General features: G+C 39.1%; 1 protein-coding gene across 1 annotated transcript; it reads left to right on the top strand.

The window, feature by feature from the left end:
* Positions 1-392: 392 nt before the first annotated feature.
* Positions 393-15,431, top strand: LOC117890582 (catenin delta-2). The gene is made up of 4 exons (XM_034795520.1): positions 393-549; positions 5,034-5,867; positions 13,847-14,403; positions 14,466-15,431. Exons 2-4 carry the CDS (start codon positions 5,041-5,043, stop codon positions 15,401-15,403), a joined length of 2,322 nt encoding a protein of 773 aa, XP_034651411.1. The 5' UTR covers positions 393-549; positions 5,034-5,040; the 3' UTR covers positions 15,404-15,431.
* The last annotated feature ends 7,593 nt before the right edge of the window (positions 15,432-23,024 follow it).

The following is a 23,024-nucleotide window of genomic DNA, read 5'->3' on the forward strand; positions in this document are numbered from 1 at the left end:
TATATTGCACAGTTTGCTAGCAAACGTGTTATCAGATCTGAGTGCTAGGCTTTAATCGTGTCTTGATTTTATTGACATAAAAAAAAAAAGAGTTTTATTTTTCGCTGCGATATTTATAGTATTTAATTGGATAGTTTTCTGGTGTATTTTTTGCTGATATGAGTACTCAACTGCAAAATTCTGGCGTAAAAATTTCTGTCGAACAAAAAACATGGTAGATTTCTTATCGTTTTTAGGGGAATATCATCCCTGATTCGGTCAAACGAAAATTTAGCGCATCTGAGTACTGGGCTTAAAGTCGGACTTCTTTTAGTATAATTTGAAATGAAAAAAGGTTTATTTTTGTACATTCAAGATTCGGTCAGACTAATCTCAATATCATTTTAAAACCTATCCTATTAAAAAAAGAATAACATTGCAAAATCGTGTTTTACAGGCTGAGTAATACGTATATATCTCTCTAGCTTCTCAGCAAATGCTAAGTTTATAATCTAGTGGTACTGAAAATGTGAATTACGTAAATAACAACATTAAACGATTCTTTAATTGGTGAGCACAAAAATGTATTCACTATACATATATGGTATGAATACAAAAAATGTTTGGAACAATACATATACAACTCCATAGTATGGACCACTTATGTTTCAAACAAAATTTTAGTTGTCTATTTCATTTTTGTAAATTGATATAGGTGAAAAAGCTCCAACAACAGCCATAAACTAAAGTTTCTCAGATCTGATATGTCACGATACAGCAAGTTTGAAAAATCAATAATTAATTTTACCCAATTCTGCCCTTAAATTAATTTTTTTTATATCGGTTTTGATGAGGTGAAGAGTAATTAAATATATACATATGTATTTGCTTGAGTATGTTTGTACATCTAACAGTTTAAAAATGTACTATGTAATTTCCGTAATATCTATATTACGAATGACAACATACATACATATGTAGATACATTTGGGGGGCGTGGCATCTTCAATGTCTTAAATATTTGTAAATACGTATTTATGTTTATGTACATTGAACTGCAATGTCTGTATAATATATGCACATATATGTGCATACATACATACATATGTACAAAAATATCGGCTTTAAAAAAAGCTGGAAGACATACATACATATGTACATACTTACATATATCTTATACATACATATGTAAAAGTTCTTACATGCATGTGTATGTATATATGAAATGTATTAAATACCATCAATATTCAGAATCATATTCCTTACATAATAAAAAATGAGACTTAAATCAAAAGGTTTTTTGAAATATATTATTTTTTGTTAACATAAAAAAATAATGGTAACTACTACCAATGAATGGAATAGAGTCTGTCTTTAAATTCAAATAATAGACGAACTTGTTCAATAACTTTGAAGTAATTACTATTTTTATGAGATTTAAAGCTTAAGTAATCATGTGTGTATCCGTTTTGTTTGTCGGCGTGTGAAGACTCCGGTGATATCACACTAAATCAAGTTTTTTTCAAAATTTCGCAATACAAAGAGCAAAAATCTCTCAAATCCACAATTTTGAAGATACAAAAAAAAGAATAACGCGATTCTGTAGAATCAGATCCCCGAATTAAGATCGGCTCAGATCATTATAATAGCCAGAATGAATAAAGGTATTTGCAGTGATTTCTCCCACCCCTTTCAGCAGCTTTGCTTATGCTTACATGCTTACACATGTGCATACATACATATGTACATATATATATACTGAATGAGTACCGGGTATAAAAGTTGTGACGCGTCTTACATATGTACATACATATGTACGTTCCAACTCGTTACATTTGAAAGCTTTTACATATTTCTATTTTTTTTTGGGTATAATTTATAGATGCATTTATCAGCTTTTTAGAATGACAATAAAATCAGATGTCAGATTCTCAAGTTAAACCGTAAGCAGTACTCAGATGCGACAGAATTAGGGGTGGTATTCCCATGCCTGTTTTTTGTTCGACACAAAATTTTGCAGAGATTTTTAACCCATTTGGTAAAAACGAGAGTTTGAAATAAAGACCCTGACAGCTGCAGCTATACATGCAGAAAGACATGGAAAATTTGTGGCCCATATGTCAGCACCTGGTTTTTTGAATTTGGATTTCTTTTATGGGAACACGGTTAAGCTTAGTACTTCCTACAGTACTACAGGTCCGATAACACGTTTTCTGGCTAGAAGTGCTCTTTATTTTGCTAGGGGCAGAGAGTGACCAAAGATGAAATCGCATTCCGTACGGTTACACTTCTCAGGCAGCTGTGTTGTGGGATGTTTCTTTCCCGCAGATATAGGTTTACTCAACGATTTCGGGATTGATTGTCCTCCGCTACGACAAGAGCCTCCAATCCCACCAAAAGGAGGGTCCTGCTTCAATCCATTTATTTTTATATTTTTTCTTGAATTTTTACAAGTGTTCACAAAGTAAACAAAACAACACACCTGCCACAACCGTACGGAATGCGATTTCACCTTTGGTCACTCTCTGCCCCTAGCAAAATATTTCTTTCCCGCAGATATAGGTTTACTCAACGATGTCGGGTCGTTTTTCTATAGATGTGAGTATTATAACTTGTATACATTGTGCATATGTATGGAAACAAATCTAACAATACCCTTTGCACATTCCGCAGTTAGAAAATATGATGGAAACGCCATTATTATTATTTGAGAATTTGCATATGTCTAAGAATAACTTCTGCAGCCTTTTTGGATTATTAGAGCAGCAGCGCCGTGACAAGGAATATTTTCGCCCATGGCGAAGTTGTAAAACGTCTCCCTCGCCCCACCCCTCCCTCCTTTCGGCAAGACCCTGTGGAGAAGTACATGGGCCCAACAGGAAAATAGCTTAAAACATTTTGTTAAGAGCCCAGTCGGGTCTGTGTCTTAACAACATAAAGCTACTATCGCTCGAAAAAATTAAACAAATTAAAAATGGAAATAAATGTAATGCATGCTAGTTCATCTATAAGAATTGTTTCTTTTTTTGTCTTTTGATGGCCTCAAGCTCGTTGAGAAGCACGGTGGTTATTTATCTTTCCACTTCGACTCTCTATATATATTGCTTGTTTGTCCGATTTTAGAATACGGCTCATGTGTATAGTGCGATCAGTACGACATACATCAGATCCGTATTGAATCAGTGCAGAACAACTTTTTGCCCTCTGCGCGTCTTCAACTGGGATGCAACTGTGAGACTGCCATCCTACCGTAGTAGATAACTTTTATATATTGTATTTGAGCACAAAAGTGGATGTATGTAACGCACAGAAGAACGCACGACCCCATAAAGTAGATCTATTCTTGATCAGCATCAATGGCCGAGTCTATAGCTGCCCGTTCGTCCGTTCGCACGTCTGTCCGTCCGTCTGACTTAATGAGCGCCTGGACATCAGAGACTATAAAAGGTAGAGTCGCCAAATTTTGTGTGAAGACTCATGCGATTACACACTGTTACAAGTGTATATAGAAATTTCCACCATTTAAAACATCCCCACACCGTTTTACATCTACCGGCATTTTTCACGTGGTCGGACAAAATGGTAAAGCAAACCCGAAATTTTAAAATTAGCATAACAATTTGACCACGGATGATTGAATACGTGTTATCAGATCTGATGAGTCCAAATGTAACCATAGTTAATCAGATGGGAAGCAGTATCCTTGGCCTAAGCGCGAAAAGAGACGCGGGCAGAGACGTGGCAGAGACGCGGCAGAAGCAGAGGCAGAGACGTGTCGGAGGCAAAGGCCGCTCACTGCGCAAAGCAGAGTGTGAATGAGAGAATGTGCAAAAAACAAATATAAGCTGCGGGACGTGGTGCGTTTAGCCACAGCAAATTAATTTCTTCATTGTGGCCATAATAATGATCTAATCGGATCCCAATTTGGTGATCTGATAGATATGGTCCTTCCCTACGGAATGGCGTTTTTAAGTATTAGTTTTCTTTTATCTTCAAAATTGTAGGTTTGGGAGGTTTCCGCCCTTTTGCGGGGGCGGAAGGGGGCGGGGCTCATGAATTACACTTGGAACAGTGTGAGCATACAGAAGCCTGGATGCAAAATTTGGTAGATTGGATTATATTGGATTATTTGGATTATAGTCTGAGATCTAGGCGCTCAACAAGACGGACGGACAGACGGACAGACAGACAGATATAGACTAGGCTATTGATGCTGATCAAGAATATATATACTTTATGGGGTCGGATCCGTTTCCTTCTGTGCGTTACATACAACCGTTATTCGCACAAATACAATATACCCTATTTACTCTCCGAGTACCGGGTATAAATAGATACTGTTATGCGAAAAGAAGCATCATTTGGCGTTAGAAAGTTCTTGTTCCTCATTTGTGACGTTATAAGCAGCGCGTCTGAGTCTGTTAGCGCCATAGGGCGACCTTGGACTTGCTGTTTCGGCACAAAATTTCGCATCTTTTCCACTCTGATCACCACCGATTGGCTAATGCCAAGTTTTTCAGCAGTTATAGATGTCGTATAGCCATTTTTATTAAGCTTAACAATAATATTTTCAATTTCTAGACATTGTTTCTTCTGTCTCAGGTGCAACATAGTCATTATTTAATAAATTCATGAAATCTTCTTCGATTATTATGAGAAATGTCTTAATTTGATGTTAGTATACAAAGTAAATATTTAACGTCAATTCTGTGAGCATCTTGTTGATTAGAAAATTTATAAATATAAATTAACGAAAAGTGCAAAATTGAGTACATGCGAGTTTTTCTATTTGTTAAGGATAAAGTGATAGATATCTACAAAAAATTGCTATTTTGAACATGTACTCATCATTGCTCCCCACTGTATGTGCTCAAACTATAGTGATAAGGGGTGTACGAACGACGAGTTTGCATAAACTGACAGAATACCGGGTACTCTGCTACTTTAGCAGCGTCTCACAACGTGTTTTCTCGTTTAAAATTCTTATGGAGCGCAGAGCATCGATATATGCATTTAAAATGTTTTATTCAAATGTCTCTTTAAATTTTTTTTAGCAAAAACATGAATCCAGCACATAATTTGAACATGGATCCATCTTTGGTGCAGGAGGCAAACAGTATGCAAGCCCAGTATGCATCATTTCAAAATTTCGAACAATTTTCGGCAGCTGGATATACAAATTCACCAATATACATCACAAAGCCGCCAGGGATTGGAGGCATATCACATATTACGCCTCATTGTTCAGTACTTGGTCCACAGAATAAGATCGAGACAGGTTCTCCAGAAGTGGGCCTTGCCGGTATGGAGAATCATTCAATGGGTCCTACAGTAAGATATATACAAGCAGCCCAATTTGATGAGACGCCAGATTATGGGATATCAGGTATACCTTGTGGTGTAGAGTCCCACTATACCGATGAATCCGTAGTACCTTACGGCTACACGACAGAACCGGGCTATGGAATACAAGGAACAAGCTCTAATCTGAAACAATTCACTGCAAATCCTTTTGATGATAACCTCAATGGGTCTGAAACTGTTGGCGACTCTCAATGTCGACCTTTTGACGGTACAGCTGATTTCAAATTACCTCAGTTCGCCATGAGTTCGATAAATGCTGTTGCCCCCAGAGGAGTAGGGGAGAAAGAAGATTATATCGGCGGATCTGACAATGACCTTTGCTCAACTATGAGGTGGCGTGACCCAAATCTTTCAGAAGTCATAAGTTTTCTTAGTAATCCAAACAATGCTATAAAAGCAAATGCAGCAGCATATTTGCAACATTTATGTTACATGGATGACCCGAATAAACAACGTACAAGATCATTGGGAGGAATACCACCATTGATTCGATTGTTGTCGTATGATTCTCCTGAAATACATAAGTAAGTAAAGAAATACACCCTGAATTATAAATCTTAAAAGCATGATTTAACGATTTTTACGCGTCATAACTTTTATACCCGGTACTCAGTAGGACATCTGTACCTTAGTGGTTTTATTATACCCGGTACGCGAAGAGTAAATAGGGTATATTGTATTTGTGCACAAAGAGAATGTATGTAACGCACAGAAGGAAACGTCTCCGACCCCATAAAGTATATATATTCTTAATCAGCATCAATAGCCGAGTCGATTGGGCCATGTCTGTCTGTCCGTCCGTCCGTCCGTCCGTCTGTACGTCTTGTTTGTCGGCTAGTTCTCAGAGACTATGAGAGCTAGAGCCACCAAATTTTGGCACCAGACTGCTGTATGCTCACACTGAAACAAAAAGTCGAAAACCTCCCAAATCAATTTTGAAGATAACAGAAAACTAAAAACGCAATTCCGTAGGGAATGACCATATCTATCAGATCACCAAATTGGGATCCGATTGGATCATTATTATAGCCACAATGAAGAAATTAATTTGCAGGGGCCAAACCCACCCCGTCCCGCAGCTTATATTTTTTTTTACAAATTCTCTCATTCACATACGCCATTCCGTAGGGAATGACCATATCTATCAGATCACCAAATTGGGATCCAATTGGATCATTATTATAGCCACAATGAAGAAATTAAGTTGCAGTGGCCAAACCTACCCCGTCCCGCAGCTTATATTTTTTTTTTTTACAAATTCTCTCATTCACATACGCCTTTCCGTAGGGAATGACCATATCTATCAGATCACCAAATTGGGATCCGATTGGATTATTTTTATAGCCACAATGAAAAAAATAATTTGCAGTGGCCAAACCCACCCCGTCCCGCAGCTTATATTTGTTTTTTACACATTCTCTCATTCACATACGCCATTCCGTAGAGAATGACCATATCTATCAGATCACCAAATTGGGATCCGATTGGATCATTATTATAGCCACAATGAAGAAATTATTTTGCAGTGGCCAAACCCACCCCGTCCCGCAGCTTATATTTGTTTTTTACAAATTCTCTCATTCACATACGCCATTCCGTAGAGAATGACCATATCTATCAGATCACCAAATTGGGATCCGATTGGATCATTATTATAGCCACAATGAAGAAATTAATTTGCAGTGGCCAGACCCACCCCGTCCCGCAGCTTATATTTGTTTTTTACACATTCTCTCATTCACATTCTGCTTCGCGCAGTTTATGGCCTCTGCCCCTGACACGTCTCTGCCCCTGCCTCTGCCGCGACTCTGCCCTGACTCTGCAGTGTGTGTTTCTAGGGGAGGGTGGCGAGCTAAAGGAGCGTGTTGGCGTGAGTAGTGTTGCTGATGTAGAGACAGATGAAGAAAAAATTTAAAATTTGACAAATAACCGCTAAGATGCAGATGTAGTACTGAGTGCCGGGGATAAAAGTTGTGACGCGTAAGAAGCGTCTCTTCTCGTTAAAATTTTAAATTTGTTCTACATATGTCATCTAGCTCTTATTTTTTTTTCTTTTAAATTATAATAGTTTCATCTTCAGTTAGACAGTTTTTGTCAATACTTTCTAAAGTACAACATTTTAATGCATCTGCTTCGCGTTTGTTGTTGCTCCAGAACGCTGGCAGTGCTGCATAAGTTAACTTATAGCACTAAGCAAACAACACATAGAGACTGCAAACTAAGATAAAACTGGCTGCCTAATCAGTATAGTGGATCGGCTCCCATTGGCTTCGGCTCTTGGTGAGAGAGCCTTCGGCTGAGAGAATTTGGCGTTGGCTCTCTTGAACATTGAACCCAAAGCGACTCTCGCAAAAACAAAGTTTTGTTTCCTCTTGAAGTCTGCTTCGCAATTTCATGTGTGCGGTGACACATATGTACATACATACATACATGATGGCAATGCGTGTATCCATTCTCGACTTCAATTTTTAGCGTTTGAGACGTCTGGCATTTTTCTGTTTTTCTGAGATCACATACCCTTTTTTTCAAACTTGCGACTTTATGAAGCAGCTTGCCCCAAATAAAAATAAATTGATTTTGTGTATCCCCTCTATGCTCATATATTTCTTAAGTACATTTAGGACGAAAGGGATAAACGGTTATAAACATCTAAATATGTATACATATAACAACAATTGACTTGGCGTTGCAAATATTTTCCATTAGAGTATTCAGCGTACAAACAACACATAGAGACTGCAAACTAAGATAAAACTGGCTGCCTAATCAGTATAGTGGATCGGCTCCCATTGGCTTCGGCTCTTGGTGAGAGAGCCTTCGGCTGAAGAATTTGGCGTTGGCTCTCTTGAACATTGAACCCAAAGCGACTCTCGCAAAAACAAAGTTTTGTTTCCTCTTGAAGTCTGCTTCGCAATTTCATGTGTGCGGTGACACATATGTACATACATACATACATGATGGCAATGCGTGTATCCATTCTCGACTTCAATTTTTAGCGTTTGAGACGTCTGGCATTTTTCTGTTTTTCTGAGATCACATACCCTTTTTTTCAAACTTGCGACTTTATGAAGCAGCTTGCCCCAAATAAAAATAAATTGATTTTGTGTATCCCCTCTATGCTCATATATTTCTTAAGTACATTTAGGACGAAAGGGATAAACGGTTATAAACATCTAAATATGTATACATATAACAACAATTGACTTGGCGTTGCAAATATTTTCCATTAGAGTATTCAGCGTACACTGTGTGAATAAACAGAGTTATAAGTGGAGTCATGGCAGCTGTGCCGAAAAAGAATTTATTTGTTTATCTTTTCAAGTCGCTTTCGCAGTCTCGTGTGTGTCTATCTATGTTTATTCACACAGTTTACGCTGAATACTCTAATGGAAAATATTTGCAACGCCAAGTCAATTGTTGTTATTTGTATACATATTTAGATGTTTATAACCGTTTATCCCTTTCGTCCTAAATGTATTTAAGAAATATATGAGCATAGAGGGGATACACAAAATCAATTTATTTTTATTTAAAGCAAGCTGCTTCATAAAAGTCGCAAGTTTGAAAAAAGGGTATGTGATCTCAGAAAAACAGAAAAATGCCAGACGTCTCAAACGCTAAAAATTGAAGTCGAGAATGGATACACGCATTGCCATCATGTATGTATGTACATATGAATGTGTCACCGCACACATGAAATTGCGAAGCAGACTTCAAGAGGAAACAAAACTTTGTTTTTGCGAGAGTCGCTTTGGGTTCAATGTTCAAGAGAGCCAACGCCAAATTCTCTCAGCCGAAGGCTCTCTCACCAAGAGCCGAAGCCAATGGGAGCCGATCCACTATACTGATTAGGCAGCCAGTTTTATCTTAGTTTGCAGTCTCTATGTGTTGTTTGTACGCTGAATACTCTAATGGAAAATATTTGCAACGCCAAGTCAATTGTTGTTATATGTATACATATTTAGATGTTTATAACCGTTTATCCCTTTCGTCCTAAATGTACTTAAGAAATATATGAGCATAGAGGGGATACACAAAATCAATTTATTTTTATTTGGGGCAAGCTGCTTCATAAAGTCGCAAGTTTGAAAAAAAAGGGTATGTGATCTCAGAAAAACAGAAAAATGCCAGACGTCTCAAACGCTAAAAATTGAAGTCGAGAATGGATACACGCATTGCCATCATGTATGTATGTATGTACATATGTGTCACCGCACACATGAAATTGCGAAGCAGACTTCAAGAGGAAACAAAACTTTGTTTTTGCGAGAGTCGCTTTGGGTTCAATGTTCAAGAGAGCCAACGCCAAATTCTCTCAGCCGAAGGCTCTCTCTCACCAAGAGCCGAAGCCAATGGGAGCCGATCCACTATACTGATTAGGCAGCCAGTTTTATCTTAGTTTGCAGTCTCTATGTGTTGTTTGTACGCTGAATACTCTAATGGAAAATATTTGCAACGCCAAGTCAATTGTTGTTATATGTATACATATTTAGATGTTTATAACCGTTTATCCCTTTCGTCCTAAATGTACTTAAGAAATATATGAGCATAGAGGGGATACACAAAATCAATTTATTTTTATTTGGGGCAAGCTGCTTCATAAAGTCGCAAGTTTGAAAAAAAGGGTATGTGATCTCAGAAAAACAGAAAAATGCCAGACGTCTCAAACGCTAAAAATTGAAGTCGAGAATGGATACACGCATTGCCATCATGTATGTATGTATGTACATATGTGTCACCGCACACATGAAATTGCGAAGCAGACTTCAAGAGGAAACAAAACTTTGTTTTTGCGAGAGTCGCTTTGGGTTCAATGTTCAAGAGAGCCAACGCCAAATTCTCTCAGCCGAAGGCTCTCTCACCAAGAGCCGAAGCCAATGGGAGCCGATCCACTATACTGATTAGGCAGCCAGTTTTATCTTAGTTTGCAGTCTCTATGTGTTGTTTGCTTAGTGCTTATAGGCATCTGCAAAATGTAATATTTTCCGAAAAGGGGCAAAAATGGGCAAAACTCATTAAAACCACTTGATTCTATACTAATTGGTTAATAACACTACTCGACAAAATCAAAATTTTTTTATAGACTGAGGACTTTGAATTTTTTTAAAGAATTATGATTTTTTTCTATGGCAGAATTTTTTTTGAATAAATTTTCAAAGGCTAGGTTATTTTTTGTAACTGTTTTTTTTTTAGAAGTAGCTATTCTTTTTTTCACATAGCTTAAATATCTTACATCTGTTTGTAGTGAACTAAGCCATGTTAAAGAGGTCTATATACCCAACTTTGTGTGGTTTTAGCATATTTTTTTTTTTTTGAGGGTTGCGCGAGTTACGAATAAGTACAAGCTGTAGTAGTGTTTTAATTGCTTATTGATGGTTTATTTAATCAGAATTAATGCCGGAACAACTGGTTCGGTTGAGTATCTGTGTCAAACTAACTCTCCAACTCCAAAACTGGCATCTCCTCAGCTGTTGACGAAGTGCCTTGCCAGATGTCGTTTTGGCAGAAGTCGTTTTGTTACGTGTCGTTTTCCAGCTGGCTAGCATCCACTCGGCTGATGCCGAAGTACCTGCCAGATGTCGTCTGGCCGAAGTCGTTTGCCAGGTGTCGTCTACCACGTGTCGTTTTCCAGATGGCTGGCATCCCCTCGGCTGTTGCCAAAGTGACCTGCCAGACGTCGTTTGCTCGAAGGGATTTAGAAGGGGGGTACCGTAACGGTTGCCCCTAGTGGGCCTCTCATGCCACTTAAAAATATATTTAAGCAAGTGTTATCGAAGAGTTCTTTCTTGGTCTGGATTAAGAGTGGCTCAGACTCTTTGGTTTCGATGAGCTTGAATAATGCAATTTTAATTTCGGTTACCTTTTCGTAAAATTCTTTTAGCGCTAACTGTCTTTGTATTAGTCCGTGGAGCTCATACATTAGTGTTGGTTCGTCTCGTTTGTCCGAACAGTGTAGCATAAGGGCGTCTTTTATCTCATCCCAGTTAAGGTTGGCTCCCGATGCGTGAAGGGCATCGTTTGCTTTTCCTTCTATTTTGTTTCTAATAGATCTTAGTAGAAATGTTCCATACGGAGTTTGTTCAATTCCTTTAATGAGTAAGAGGATTTTCTCGACATTAATTATGAATTCACTTAGGGCTATGGGGTTTCCGTCATAGCTTGGGAGAAAACGAATTGCGTCTGGAATTCTTTATGACGAAAAAACGTCCATTGGGTTGGTGGTACCGGCTAATTGGTTGGGTGGGGGTGGATTTGGGTTCGACGTCATGGTTGTTGAACTAGTCGGGTCTCGAATTAAATCTTGTTCGATATGAATTTCCCTGATATCTTCAAGACTAACTGCACTTCTTGTCTTTCTTCTAGTCGTGGGAGTTGACTTATTGACTCTGTTAATGTTATTCATATAATCTGTTTATAATTTTGTTAATTATTGTGTATGTGTGTGTGACAAAGTGTACTTATTCTTGTTAGCTAATATTGTGTGTGTGTTGTTTATAGTGTTCTCTTATATTTAGTATTGGGTCAATATGTTTAAGTTGTTGAATTGTATCTGAAATGAAGTGGATTTAAGATTGTCTGCAATTGGAATCGTGTATAAGAATGTGTGGGTTAAGTTTGTTTAGTATAGTTGCTGTATCTTAGTCGATTGTATTCCGCGTCCTGCATGTGTCCCCTTAATTAGTCTTAGAATTTGGAATTTTACAAAAATGTATACTGTTTACTCATGAGCTTTTGCGTTTCACAGCGATCCCCCGTGTCAATGCGCACTGCATATAACACGAACTGAATACACTGTTTCAGCCGCTGAAACTAATGAGTATTAATTTGTGTGTATTTTTCCAATCTCCACACTATTTTGTGCGATTCAGTTGTATTTCTCCTTTGTGTAACTGTGCACTGCAGTTATCACAAAATAAAACAAAGTTTGAATGTTAGACTTGGAAGATTTTGTATGTTATTATTTTTATATCTTGTCTCCGTACTATTCTGCGCGATGCAGTTGTCCGTTTTTGTGGAACTGCGCACTGCAATTATCACAAAAGATGGATTAACAATTAATCTACATATGTATAATAACCTGTAAATTCCATATTTATATTATTATTTAATATTTCGCATCGAGCTAACTTTCAACCTGAAAGTTGTTCAATGTTTCCTTACTTTCTTACAATGTGAAGTTCCTCTGAAGAAGCAGACTATGAAAATGAGCAAAAAAATTAGGGTACTCCGTAAAACTTCTCTTACTTCTCTCTCAGTACTATATCTGTACCTTAGCGGTTTTTTGTGAAATTTTAAATTTTTTCTTCATCTGTCATCTACGTCTACAACACTTTTTACGGCAGAGGCAGTTACGCGGCAGAGGCAGAGGCCGCACACTGCAGAAGCAGAGTGTGATTGAGAGAATATGAAAAAAACAAATATAAGCTGCGGGATGGAGTGGGTTTAGCCAAGGAAGAGGCAGAGGCCACACACTGCGCGAAGAAGAGTGTGAATGATAGAAAGTGCAAAAAAACAAATATAAGGTGGGGGAAGGAAGGAAACGTTTCCGACCCCATAAATTATACATGTATATTCTTGATCAGCATCAATAGCTGAGTCGATTGAGCCATGCCTGTCCGTGCGTCTGTCCGTCCGTCCGTCCGTCTTATTGAGCGCCTGGATCTCAGAGACTACTTATAAATGCTAGAGCCACCAAATGTTGCATTCAGACTTCTTTATGCTCACACTGTTACAAGTGTATTTCAAAAATGATCCCCGCCCCTTCCGCCTCCGCAAAAGGGCGAAAACATCCCAAAGCTACAATTTTAAAGATAAATGAAAACTAAAATCGCCATTCCGTAGGGAAGGACCATATCTATCAGATCACCGAATTGGGATCCGAAAGGACCATTATTATAGCCAGAATGAATAAATTTTTAGTGGCTAAACCCACCCCGTCCCGGAGCTTATATTTGTTTTTTACACATTCTCTCATTCACATACGCCATTTGGGAATGACCATATCTATCAGATCACCAAATTGGGATCCGATTGGATTATTATTATAGCCAGAATGAAGAAATTTTTAGTGGCTAAACCCACCCCGTCCCGCAGCTTATATTTGTTTTATTCACATTCTCTCATTCACACTCTGCTTCTGAAGTGGTATATTGTACCCTATTTACTCTTCAAGTACCAGTTCTGTCAAAGAAAAAAAAAATCGTAGCTTAGAGCTCTGCAGTACCTTGTTTCAACCAATAATTTACATGCAATATACAGTTAAATCGTAGCTGAGACACGGGGCGAGAGGCCACTTGCTTTAAGTATTCGGAAATTTGTTACAATTTGTAAAACTTAAGGGCCATCGACGGACCTTTGCCCTTCGTGTGGGCTTATCAAATGCACATTTCTATTGGATAAATTAATTTTATCGTCATAACAACTCGCAACAAATTAATTTCTATGTCTATGTCAATATGTCTTATAAATTATGTAAATTAATAATTTCGTTTGGTTTTTTTAGAAATGCTTGTGGAGCTCTTCGAAACTTATCTTATGGTAGACAAAATGATGAAAACAAGCGTGGAATACAAAATTCTGGCGGAATAGAAGCGTTGGTTCATCTTCTTTGTCGTTCTCAAGAGACAGAAGTAAAAGAATTGGTAACTGGAGTTTTATGGAATATGTCTTCCTGTGAAGATATCAAGCGGTCAATTATTGATGAAGCCCTAAATGCTATAGTCTGCAATGTTATAAAACCTCATTCTGGATGGGATCCAGTTTGTTGTGGGGACACTTGTTTTTCTACAGTATTTCGAAATGCTTCGGGGGTGTTGCGAAATGTCAGTTCAGCTGGAGAGCATGCAAGAGGGTGTCTTCGCAATTGCGAACATTTAGTGGAATGTCTTTTATATGTAGTTCGAGCTGCAATAGAGAAAAACAATATTGGAAACAAAACAGTAGAAAACTGCGTATGTATACTTCGAAATCTCTCGTACAGATGTCAGGAAGTGGAAGATCCCAATTATGATAAGCATCCCTTCATTACGCAAGAAAGGGTTATTCCCTCTTCGTCAAAGGGTAAAATAATAAATCAATTATTTTTCATTTCAATTTGGTAACATGTTATTTTGCATTTCTAGGTGAAAACTTAGGATGTTTTGGAACAAGTAAAAAAAAGAAGGAAGTATCTGCAACTGAAGCTCTTCAGGAATATAGCATAACCACAGAGTATTCTAAAAGTTCAGTAACTAATAGCCAAATAAATAAAGGTTACGAACAATTATGGCAACCTGAAGTTGTGCAGTATTACTTGTCGTTATTGCAAAGTTGTTCTAATCCTGAAACACTTGAAGCTGCTGCAGGAGCAATTCAAAATTTATCTGCATGTTATTGGCAACCCAGCATTGATATTCGTGCCACTGTACGTAAAGAAAAAGGTCTTCCAATACTGGTAGAGCTCCTTCGGATGGAAGTTGATCGCGTAGTCTGCGCAGTTGCTACTGCCCTACGGAATCTAGCTATTGATCAACGAAATAAAGAACTAATTGGAAAGTACGCAATGCGTGACTTAGTTCAAAAACTTCCGTCTGGAAATGTACAGCATGACCAAAACACATCAGATGATACAATAACAGCTGTATTGGCCACAATTAATGAAGTCATAAAAAAGAATCCAGAATTTTCTCGTTCACTTTTAGATGCAGGTGGTATAGACCGACTCATGAATATATCTAGACGAAAAGAAAAATATACTTCTTGTGTAATAAAGTTTGCTAGTCAAGTTTTGTATACGATGTGGCAACATCATGAACTCCGAGACGTCTACAAAAAAAATGGATGGAAAGAGCATGATTTCATAAGTAAAAATTTCACTGCACATACCACTCCGCCAAGTTCACCAAACAATGCCAATAACACTCTTAACCGACCAATGGCATCTCAGGGACGTACGCGCTATGAAGACAGAACAATTCAGCGAGCACCTAGTACTTCGTACAGGAATAATGACTCTAGTGGAGCCGTTATGTCGAATAATGAATCAGCCTTGCTTTCGGAAATGGTTAGAAAACAATTATAGAATGTATATTTGTTTGTTAATTATTTAATTAGTATTAGATACATATGAAGTATTTAATTCTTAAATTATTCTTAAATAATACAGTGTTTCTTTTACATTAACATATAAGTTTTTATAGCATATGCCAATACATATTGTAAAGGATTATATTCATTATACATCTGGTACTTTAATCTGATTACTTAATAAATACACTAAGATATATCCATGTACGCTAATAGTATTGTTATTGTTACATAACTCTGTTTTTCAAGTGCATTGTAAAAATGGGCAGATTTAACGCAGATTATTTTCTGATCACTTGAAATATACAATTCCTATAAGATTACCTGACACGATTTTTCCTTAAGGAACCAAACCCACTTTTTTGAAAAGATATGGCTTAGAAATGGTGTGATGATAATTTTTTGTTGTCCATGCCAGAACTTTTTTTTAAGAATATTTAATTTTGGTTTTCTCACATAACTTAAGTGTCTGTCTTAGATCTGGTTGTAAAAAATGTATTTACCTGAAAAGCTGATTGATGCTGCTCAAAAGTGGACCCAAACCCTTTATGGTATTAGAGCAGGGCTCGGCACGGACCTATCCCTGGGGTGCGGAAAAATGCGCTGCTGCGCTGCCCTCACGTACAAGCGTATGACAGTGATTCGTACCAATACCAATAAAGTGAAATGTTCCGTTTTGCGTGCGTCTTCACACACAAACGCAAAAACGGCTCGTTAATTGTATGGGTGCCCAGCCCTGTTTTAGAGTACTGTCTGAGAAATATTAAGCCTTAAAATGCAAAAATGTTGATTTTTGTGCGGTATTTTTAACGAAATTTTGACATTAAAAACTAGGGTGGGTTAATCAATTTTAGCTCAGGCGTCTCTTCATAGACTTTGATAAGCAATACCTTAAACGACGACGATTGAACGCACCTGTACATGAAAAACGAGAAGGGACGTGTGAGACGCATATTACGCGTCACAACTTTTATACCCGGTACTCAGTCAGTGTAGCTGTACCACATTGTTTTTTTTTTCGAATTTTGCATATGACATTTTACAATTTATCTACACCAGTCATCTACATCTACGTCTACATAACTTCTCACGCCGCACCACTAAGCAAACAACACATAGAGACTGCAAATCAAGTTAAAACTGGCTGCCTAATCAGTATAGTGGATCGGCTCCCATTGGCTTCGGCTCTTGGTGAGAGAGCCTTCGGCTGAGAGAATTTGGCGTTGGCTCTCTTGAACATTGAACCCAAAGCGACTCTCGCAAAAACAAAGTTTTGTTTCCTCTTGAAGTCTGCTTCGCAATTTCATGTGTGCGGTGACACATTCATATGTACATACATACATGATGGCAATGCGTGTATCCATTCTCGACTTCAATTTTTAGCGTTTGAGACGTCTGGCATTTTTCTGTTTTTCTGAGATCACATACCCTTTTTTTCAAACTTGCGACTTTATGAAGCAGCTTGCCCCAAATAAAAATAAATTGATTTTGTGTATCCCCTCTATGCTCATATATTTCTTAAATACATTTAGGACGAAAGGGATAAACGGTTATAAACATCTAAATATGTATACAAATAACAACAATTGACTTGGCGTTGCAAATATTTTCCATTAGAGTATTCAGCGTAAACTGTGTGAATAAACATAGATAGACACACACGAGACTGCGAAAGCGACTTGAAAAGATAAACAAATAAATTCTTTTTCGGCACAGCTGCCATGACTCCACTTATAACTCTGTTTATTCACACAGTGTACGCTGAATACTCTAATGGAAAATATTTGCAACGCCAAGTCAATTGTTGTTATATGTATACATATTTAGATGTTTATAACCGTTTATCCCTTTCGTCCTAAATGTACTTAAGAAATATATGAGCATAGAGGGGATACACAAAATCAATTTATTTTTATTTGTGGCAAGCTGCTTCATAAAGTCGCAAGTTTGAAAAAAAGGGTATGTGATCTCAGAAAAACAGAAAAATGCCAGACGTCTCAAACGCTAAAAATTGAAGTCGAGAATGGATACACGCATTGCCATCATGTATGTATGTACATATGAATGTGTCACCGCACACATGAAATTGCGAAGCAGACTTGAAGACGAAACAAAACTTTGTTTTTGCGAGAGTCGCTTTGGGTTCAATGTTCAAGAGAGCCAACGCCAAATTCTCTCAGCCGAAGGCTCTCTCACCAAGAGCCGAAGCCAATGGGAGCCGATCCACTATACTGATTAGGCAGCCAGTTTTTACTTGATTTGCAGTCTCTATGTGTTGTTTGCTTAGTGGCCGCACGCTATTTACGCTCGCCCCCCTCCCCTAGAGCCGCACACTGCAGATCCACGGTTGAGACAGAGACGCGGCAGAGGCAGAGGCCGCACACTGCAGAAGCAGTGTGAATGAGAGAATGTGAAAAAAAGCAAGGTTTAGCCACTGCAAATTAATTTCATCACTGTGGCTATAATAATGATCCAATCGGATCCCAATTTGGTGATCTGATAGATATGGTCATTCCCTACAAATGGCGTTTTTAGTTTTTTTTATCTTCGAAAATGTAGTTTTGGGAAGTTTTTGCCATTTTTGCGGGGGCGGAAAGCGGCGCGGCTAATTTTTGAAATACACTGGTTTCAGTGTGAGCATACAAACAAGACGGACAGACAGACATGGCTTGATCGACTCGGCTATTGATCCTGATCAAGAATATACATATATACTTTATGGGGTCGGAAACGTTTCCTCCTGTGGGTTACAAACATCAACTTGGTGCACAAATACAATATACCCTATTTACTCTTCGAGTACCGGGTATAAAAAGAGAACACAATATATACTTTTTGTTTGACGTTTCCCGAGTTTTTAAAGTCGACATTTTGTTAAAAATACGTCACAAAAATCAGCATATTTGCATTTCAAAGCTTTATATTTCCCAGACAGTACTCTAAAACCATAAAGTGTTTGGGTCCACTTTTTAGCTGCATCAATGAGCTTTTCAGATAAACAAAGTTCTTTACAAAGAGATTTAAGATACTGAAGTTATGTGAAACGAAAAGGGACGTCTGAGACGCTTCTTACGCGTCACAACTTTTATACCCGGTACTCAGTAGAACTTCTGTACCTTAAAGGTTTCTTTTTCAAATTTTAAATATTACATTTTACATTTTTTCTACATCTTTCATCAACATCTACATCTACATCACTTCTCACGCCAGCACGCTCCTTTAGCTTGCCGCCCTCCCCTAGAGACACAGTCTGCAGAGGCACTGCAGAGGCAGAGGCCGCTCACTACACGAAGCAGAGTGTGGAAGAGAGAATGTGCAAAAAACAAATAAAAGCTCCGGGACGGGGTGTGGGTTTAGCCACTGAAAATTAAATTCTTCATTCTTGCTATATTAATGGTCCAATCGGATCCCAATTTGGTGAACTGATAGATATGGTCCTTCCCTACAGAATGGCGTTTTTAGATTATCTTTAAATTTGTAGATTTGGGAGGTTTTGTGCCCTTTTGCGATGGCGGAAGGGGGCGGGGCTAATTTTTGAAATACACTTGTAACAGTGTGAGCATACAGAGATGCAAAATTTGGTGGCTCTAGCTTTTATAGTCTCTGAGATCTAGGCGCTCAGCAAGACGGACGGACGGACGGACAGAGGGACAGACAGACATGGCTCAATCGACTCGGCTATTGATGCTGATCAAGAATATATATTCTTTATGGGGTCGGAAACGTTTCCTTCTGTGCGTTACATACATCCGTTATTCGCACAAATACAATATACCCTTTTACTTTTCGAGTACCGGGTATAAAAACAAACCACTACACCTTTACAAATTCTTAAAATAAAAAAACTCCATTATTTGTTATAGTTTCCAGAGGAAAAAAATCGATTTTTTCGGGTATTATAATTAGCATCGACAATGAATTGAATCGAATACAGAAAAGGGTACCAAAACCGATGCAATGCAGTGTTCCGTTTGTGTGCTGTCCCACACAAACGCAAAAAGGCGCGTTAATGTATACGGGCCGTCTGAAAACCTGCCGGAATGCACTCGTTTTCGTCTACTTTCGAAATACTCAACACTCCACAATACTGTATCCTTTCTATGCTCATATATTTCTTAAATACATTAAGGACGAAAGGGATAAACGGCTATAAACATATAAATATGCATACAAATACTGAATAACGGCAATTGACTTTGCCTTCTAAATATTTTCCATTAGAGTATTCAGCGTCACGGGATCGAAAAATATACAAGTTAACACTCCCCAACAACGGCAGGGTATCGGCAATGTTCTTACTTTGTAAGAATGCTGATACAGCGCTGGAGTGGACGGGCATTGAGTTGAACTGGCATCATATTTCGACCGTTGCATAAACATCCGCCGAGAACGTCTGCACGTGGAGCTGACGCGGCGGAATCGGGGAACGCTGGCGGGCAGCGCTGCTCAAGCGATGGGGCCGTCCGCGGCGTACCAATTTATAATTCATACTTTTGTATTTTAGTTTTAGACTCATATTTAACCGAGCCTGTAGTGCCGGCAATAAAATATCTGAACATTAAAATCGTCTCTTACTGCCGTTGGCCGAAGCTCGGTACCTTAGAGAAACTTAATAATTAGCGCCCAACGGGGTTAAAAATTTAAAACCAAAACTAAAACAGTTCGTTGAAGTGCATTCGCGCTGTTTCGATTCATTAAAAAAAGTTGCGGAAATTCTGTCACAAAGAATTCGAATTTTCTTACATGTGCCGGAGAACGTGAAACGAAAGAGATATAACGTTGAACATTCAATAAATCAAAAAAAAAAAAACGAGAAGGGACGTGTAAGACGCTTCTTACGCGTCACAACTTTTATACCCGTCACTCAGTACTACATCTGCACCTTAGCGGTTAATTGTAAAATTTTACATTTTTTCTTCATCTGTCATCTACATCAACAACACTACTCACGCCAACACGCTCCTTTAGCTCGCCACCCTCCCCTAGAGCAACACACTGCAGAGTCAGGGCAGAGACGCGGCAGAGACGCGGCAGAGACGCTGCAGAGTCGCGGCAGAAGCAGAGCCGTGTCAGAGGCAAAGGCCACAAACTGCGCGAAGCAGAGTGTGAATGGGAGAATGCACTATGGGTAAAAAGCCCGTTTTTTTGGCATTAACCAAACCAAAAGAGCTAGAGCTCTACAAATTGGCATGAATGTTCGTTAGATTAAAGTAGAATTTCGAAAAAAAAATTTTGTCATTTGGACCCCGCCTACCTCCCGACCCCATACAAGCTGGAACCCATTTACGTCGTATTTATTATAAACGAGAAAGGACGTGTGAGACGCTTCTTACGCGTCACAACTTTTATACCCGGCACTCAGTACTACATCTGCACCTTAGCGGTGTTTTGTCAAATTTAACATTTTTTCTTCATCTGTCATCTGTTTTAGAAACCAGATAGTCCGAGAGGAAGGCCAATTCCCTCTAAAGCAAGTCTTCATTCTCTTCGGGGAAAAGACTCGGCATATCGTACACTTTACAGACAAAGCCGCCCTTGTCGCTATCATTAAATCGATAGTAAAGCCGCAGGTCGTAAATGCGATCCATTGCGTTTTCCCAACTCTAGCATGCGTTCAGCATGAGTTGGTAAGAGCCTTTCCGTCGACAAGATTTTGGAATTGCAAGAATCTTATCGCAGACGTATTTGATGATAATGAGAGCCGCTCAGGAAAATGTAAAACAGGTTTTGACCGATTACTATTTTCCCAGGTAGGTAGTCATGAACTGTAAGATTTGCTCCCGAGCAAAGTATGACAGACACCCTAGGAAACAGGAAATAGGCACGACGACAATTCCTTCATGCACGGGAGAAATGCTGCATGTTGATATAGTCTCAACCGATAGGAAATACTTCCTGACATGTGTGGACAAGTTCTCGAAAATTGCCATCACGCAGCCAATAGCTTCCCGCACCATTGCGGACCTAAAGGCTCCGCACTTATAGCTTATGAATGTATTCCCTAATACAAAGCAGATATATTGCGACAACGAGCCCTCACTTAATTCTGAGACGATCAGGTCTCTTTCTCAAAATAACTTCGGAGTCTCATCCCAACGCGTCTCCACTCCACAGTATCTCGAACGGCCAGGTGGAAAGGTTGGAACCTTACTCTGGTGGAAATTGCCAGGTGCCTCAAAATGGCTAAGGGCATCATTGACACCGTCGATCTATTCCTTCAGGCAACTGTAGAGTACAACAGGTCAATACATTCGGTCCTAATAAAAGGCCAGTACACATTTTTCACTCTGCTGAAGCAGGTGCCTACAAGGAAATACAGAATAAGGTTCAAAAAGCTCATATTATGCAAAATAACCGACAAAACAGAGTTTTTAGGGTAGGAGAAAAGGGGTTGGTAAAATCTAACAGACGCCTCGGGAACAAGTTGACTCCGATATACGTGGAAGAAGCTGTGGAGGCGGACTTATGGACAACAGTCCTGATTAGTGGGAGGGTGGTCCATTAAGACAACCTTAGATAGTTGTACCGGTTAGAGTTAAGAAAGATAATGGTGCTGGTACTTATAAAATTCCTTAAGTTCCGTATATTTTATATTACAAATTTCTCTGGATACTTGACCTCTTTACAATAGTTGTGGCCCGCATCACTGACTACTCCCACTCCCACTATATTCCCATCACAGATGGGACTGTACTAGTGTGGGAGGAGCTAGATTACATTAGGCTCACCACAAACTTAACAGAATGCGGACGCATTGCTGACGAGACCGCTAAGATGACAGACCTTTTCCCAAGATCCCACATGAGACTACTTTTGGAAGCTGACTCAAACCATGTCAAAGACATGCTAACCAACATCGGGATTCACCATAGGGTAGCAAGGAGTCTAGATTTCCTAGGGACGGCCCTCAAGGTAGTGGCCGGTACACCAGACGCCTCAGACTTGGAGAATATTAGGATTACGAAAGCGCAGCTAGTCCAATCGAATAATGGACAGATTTCCATAAACACGAAGATTCAGGGCCAACTAAACACTCTTACAGATACGGTGAATAAGATTCTTAGCATAGAAAATAAGCAACACATCAACACTGCCCACTTGTACGAAACCATATTATCCATTTTATTATTGGGTACCCTAGAGTAATTTCAGCTTGTAAGAAGGTCACGCTAGGCTGGGCTGCACCACCACTACTATCACCACGTTCTGAAGAAGGGAATCGGAGGGCTCCTGCGCGCAAGGTCTACACTCCGGAGGCACTGCGCATTGTCGCTCTCAACCCAGCCACCTGGAGCCCATCACCCTCGTGGACGTTGGGGTCATTATCATCAACAACAGACCAGCCTTGATCAGTTGTGACTCCGATATGTTGGTTGACTTCGAGACTTTGCCATTATTAACGGCTCCCGTTTTCGGAATCGAGACAATACCAAGCTTCGGGTTCCCGGAATCGCCTCGGTGCTTGCCATGAACATCACGGAGCATCACAAGGTCCTGAGTCTATCATTCCTACACCAGCTCAGCGAGGACAACCGCAACTACTTCAAGGACATTGAGCGAGCCACAATGGGCAAGGTGAATCCCATCCTTACCATTGGAGTAGGTGTAGCCTTCTG

This window comes from Drosophila subobscura, chromosome E (assembly GCF_008121235.1).
Source record: "Drosophila subobscura isolate 14011-0131.10 chromosome E, UCBerk_Dsub_1.0, whole genome shotgun sequence".
Classification (NCBI taxonomy): Eukaryota; Metazoa; Arthropoda; class Insecta; order Diptera; family Drosophilidae; genus Drosophila; species Drosophila subobscura.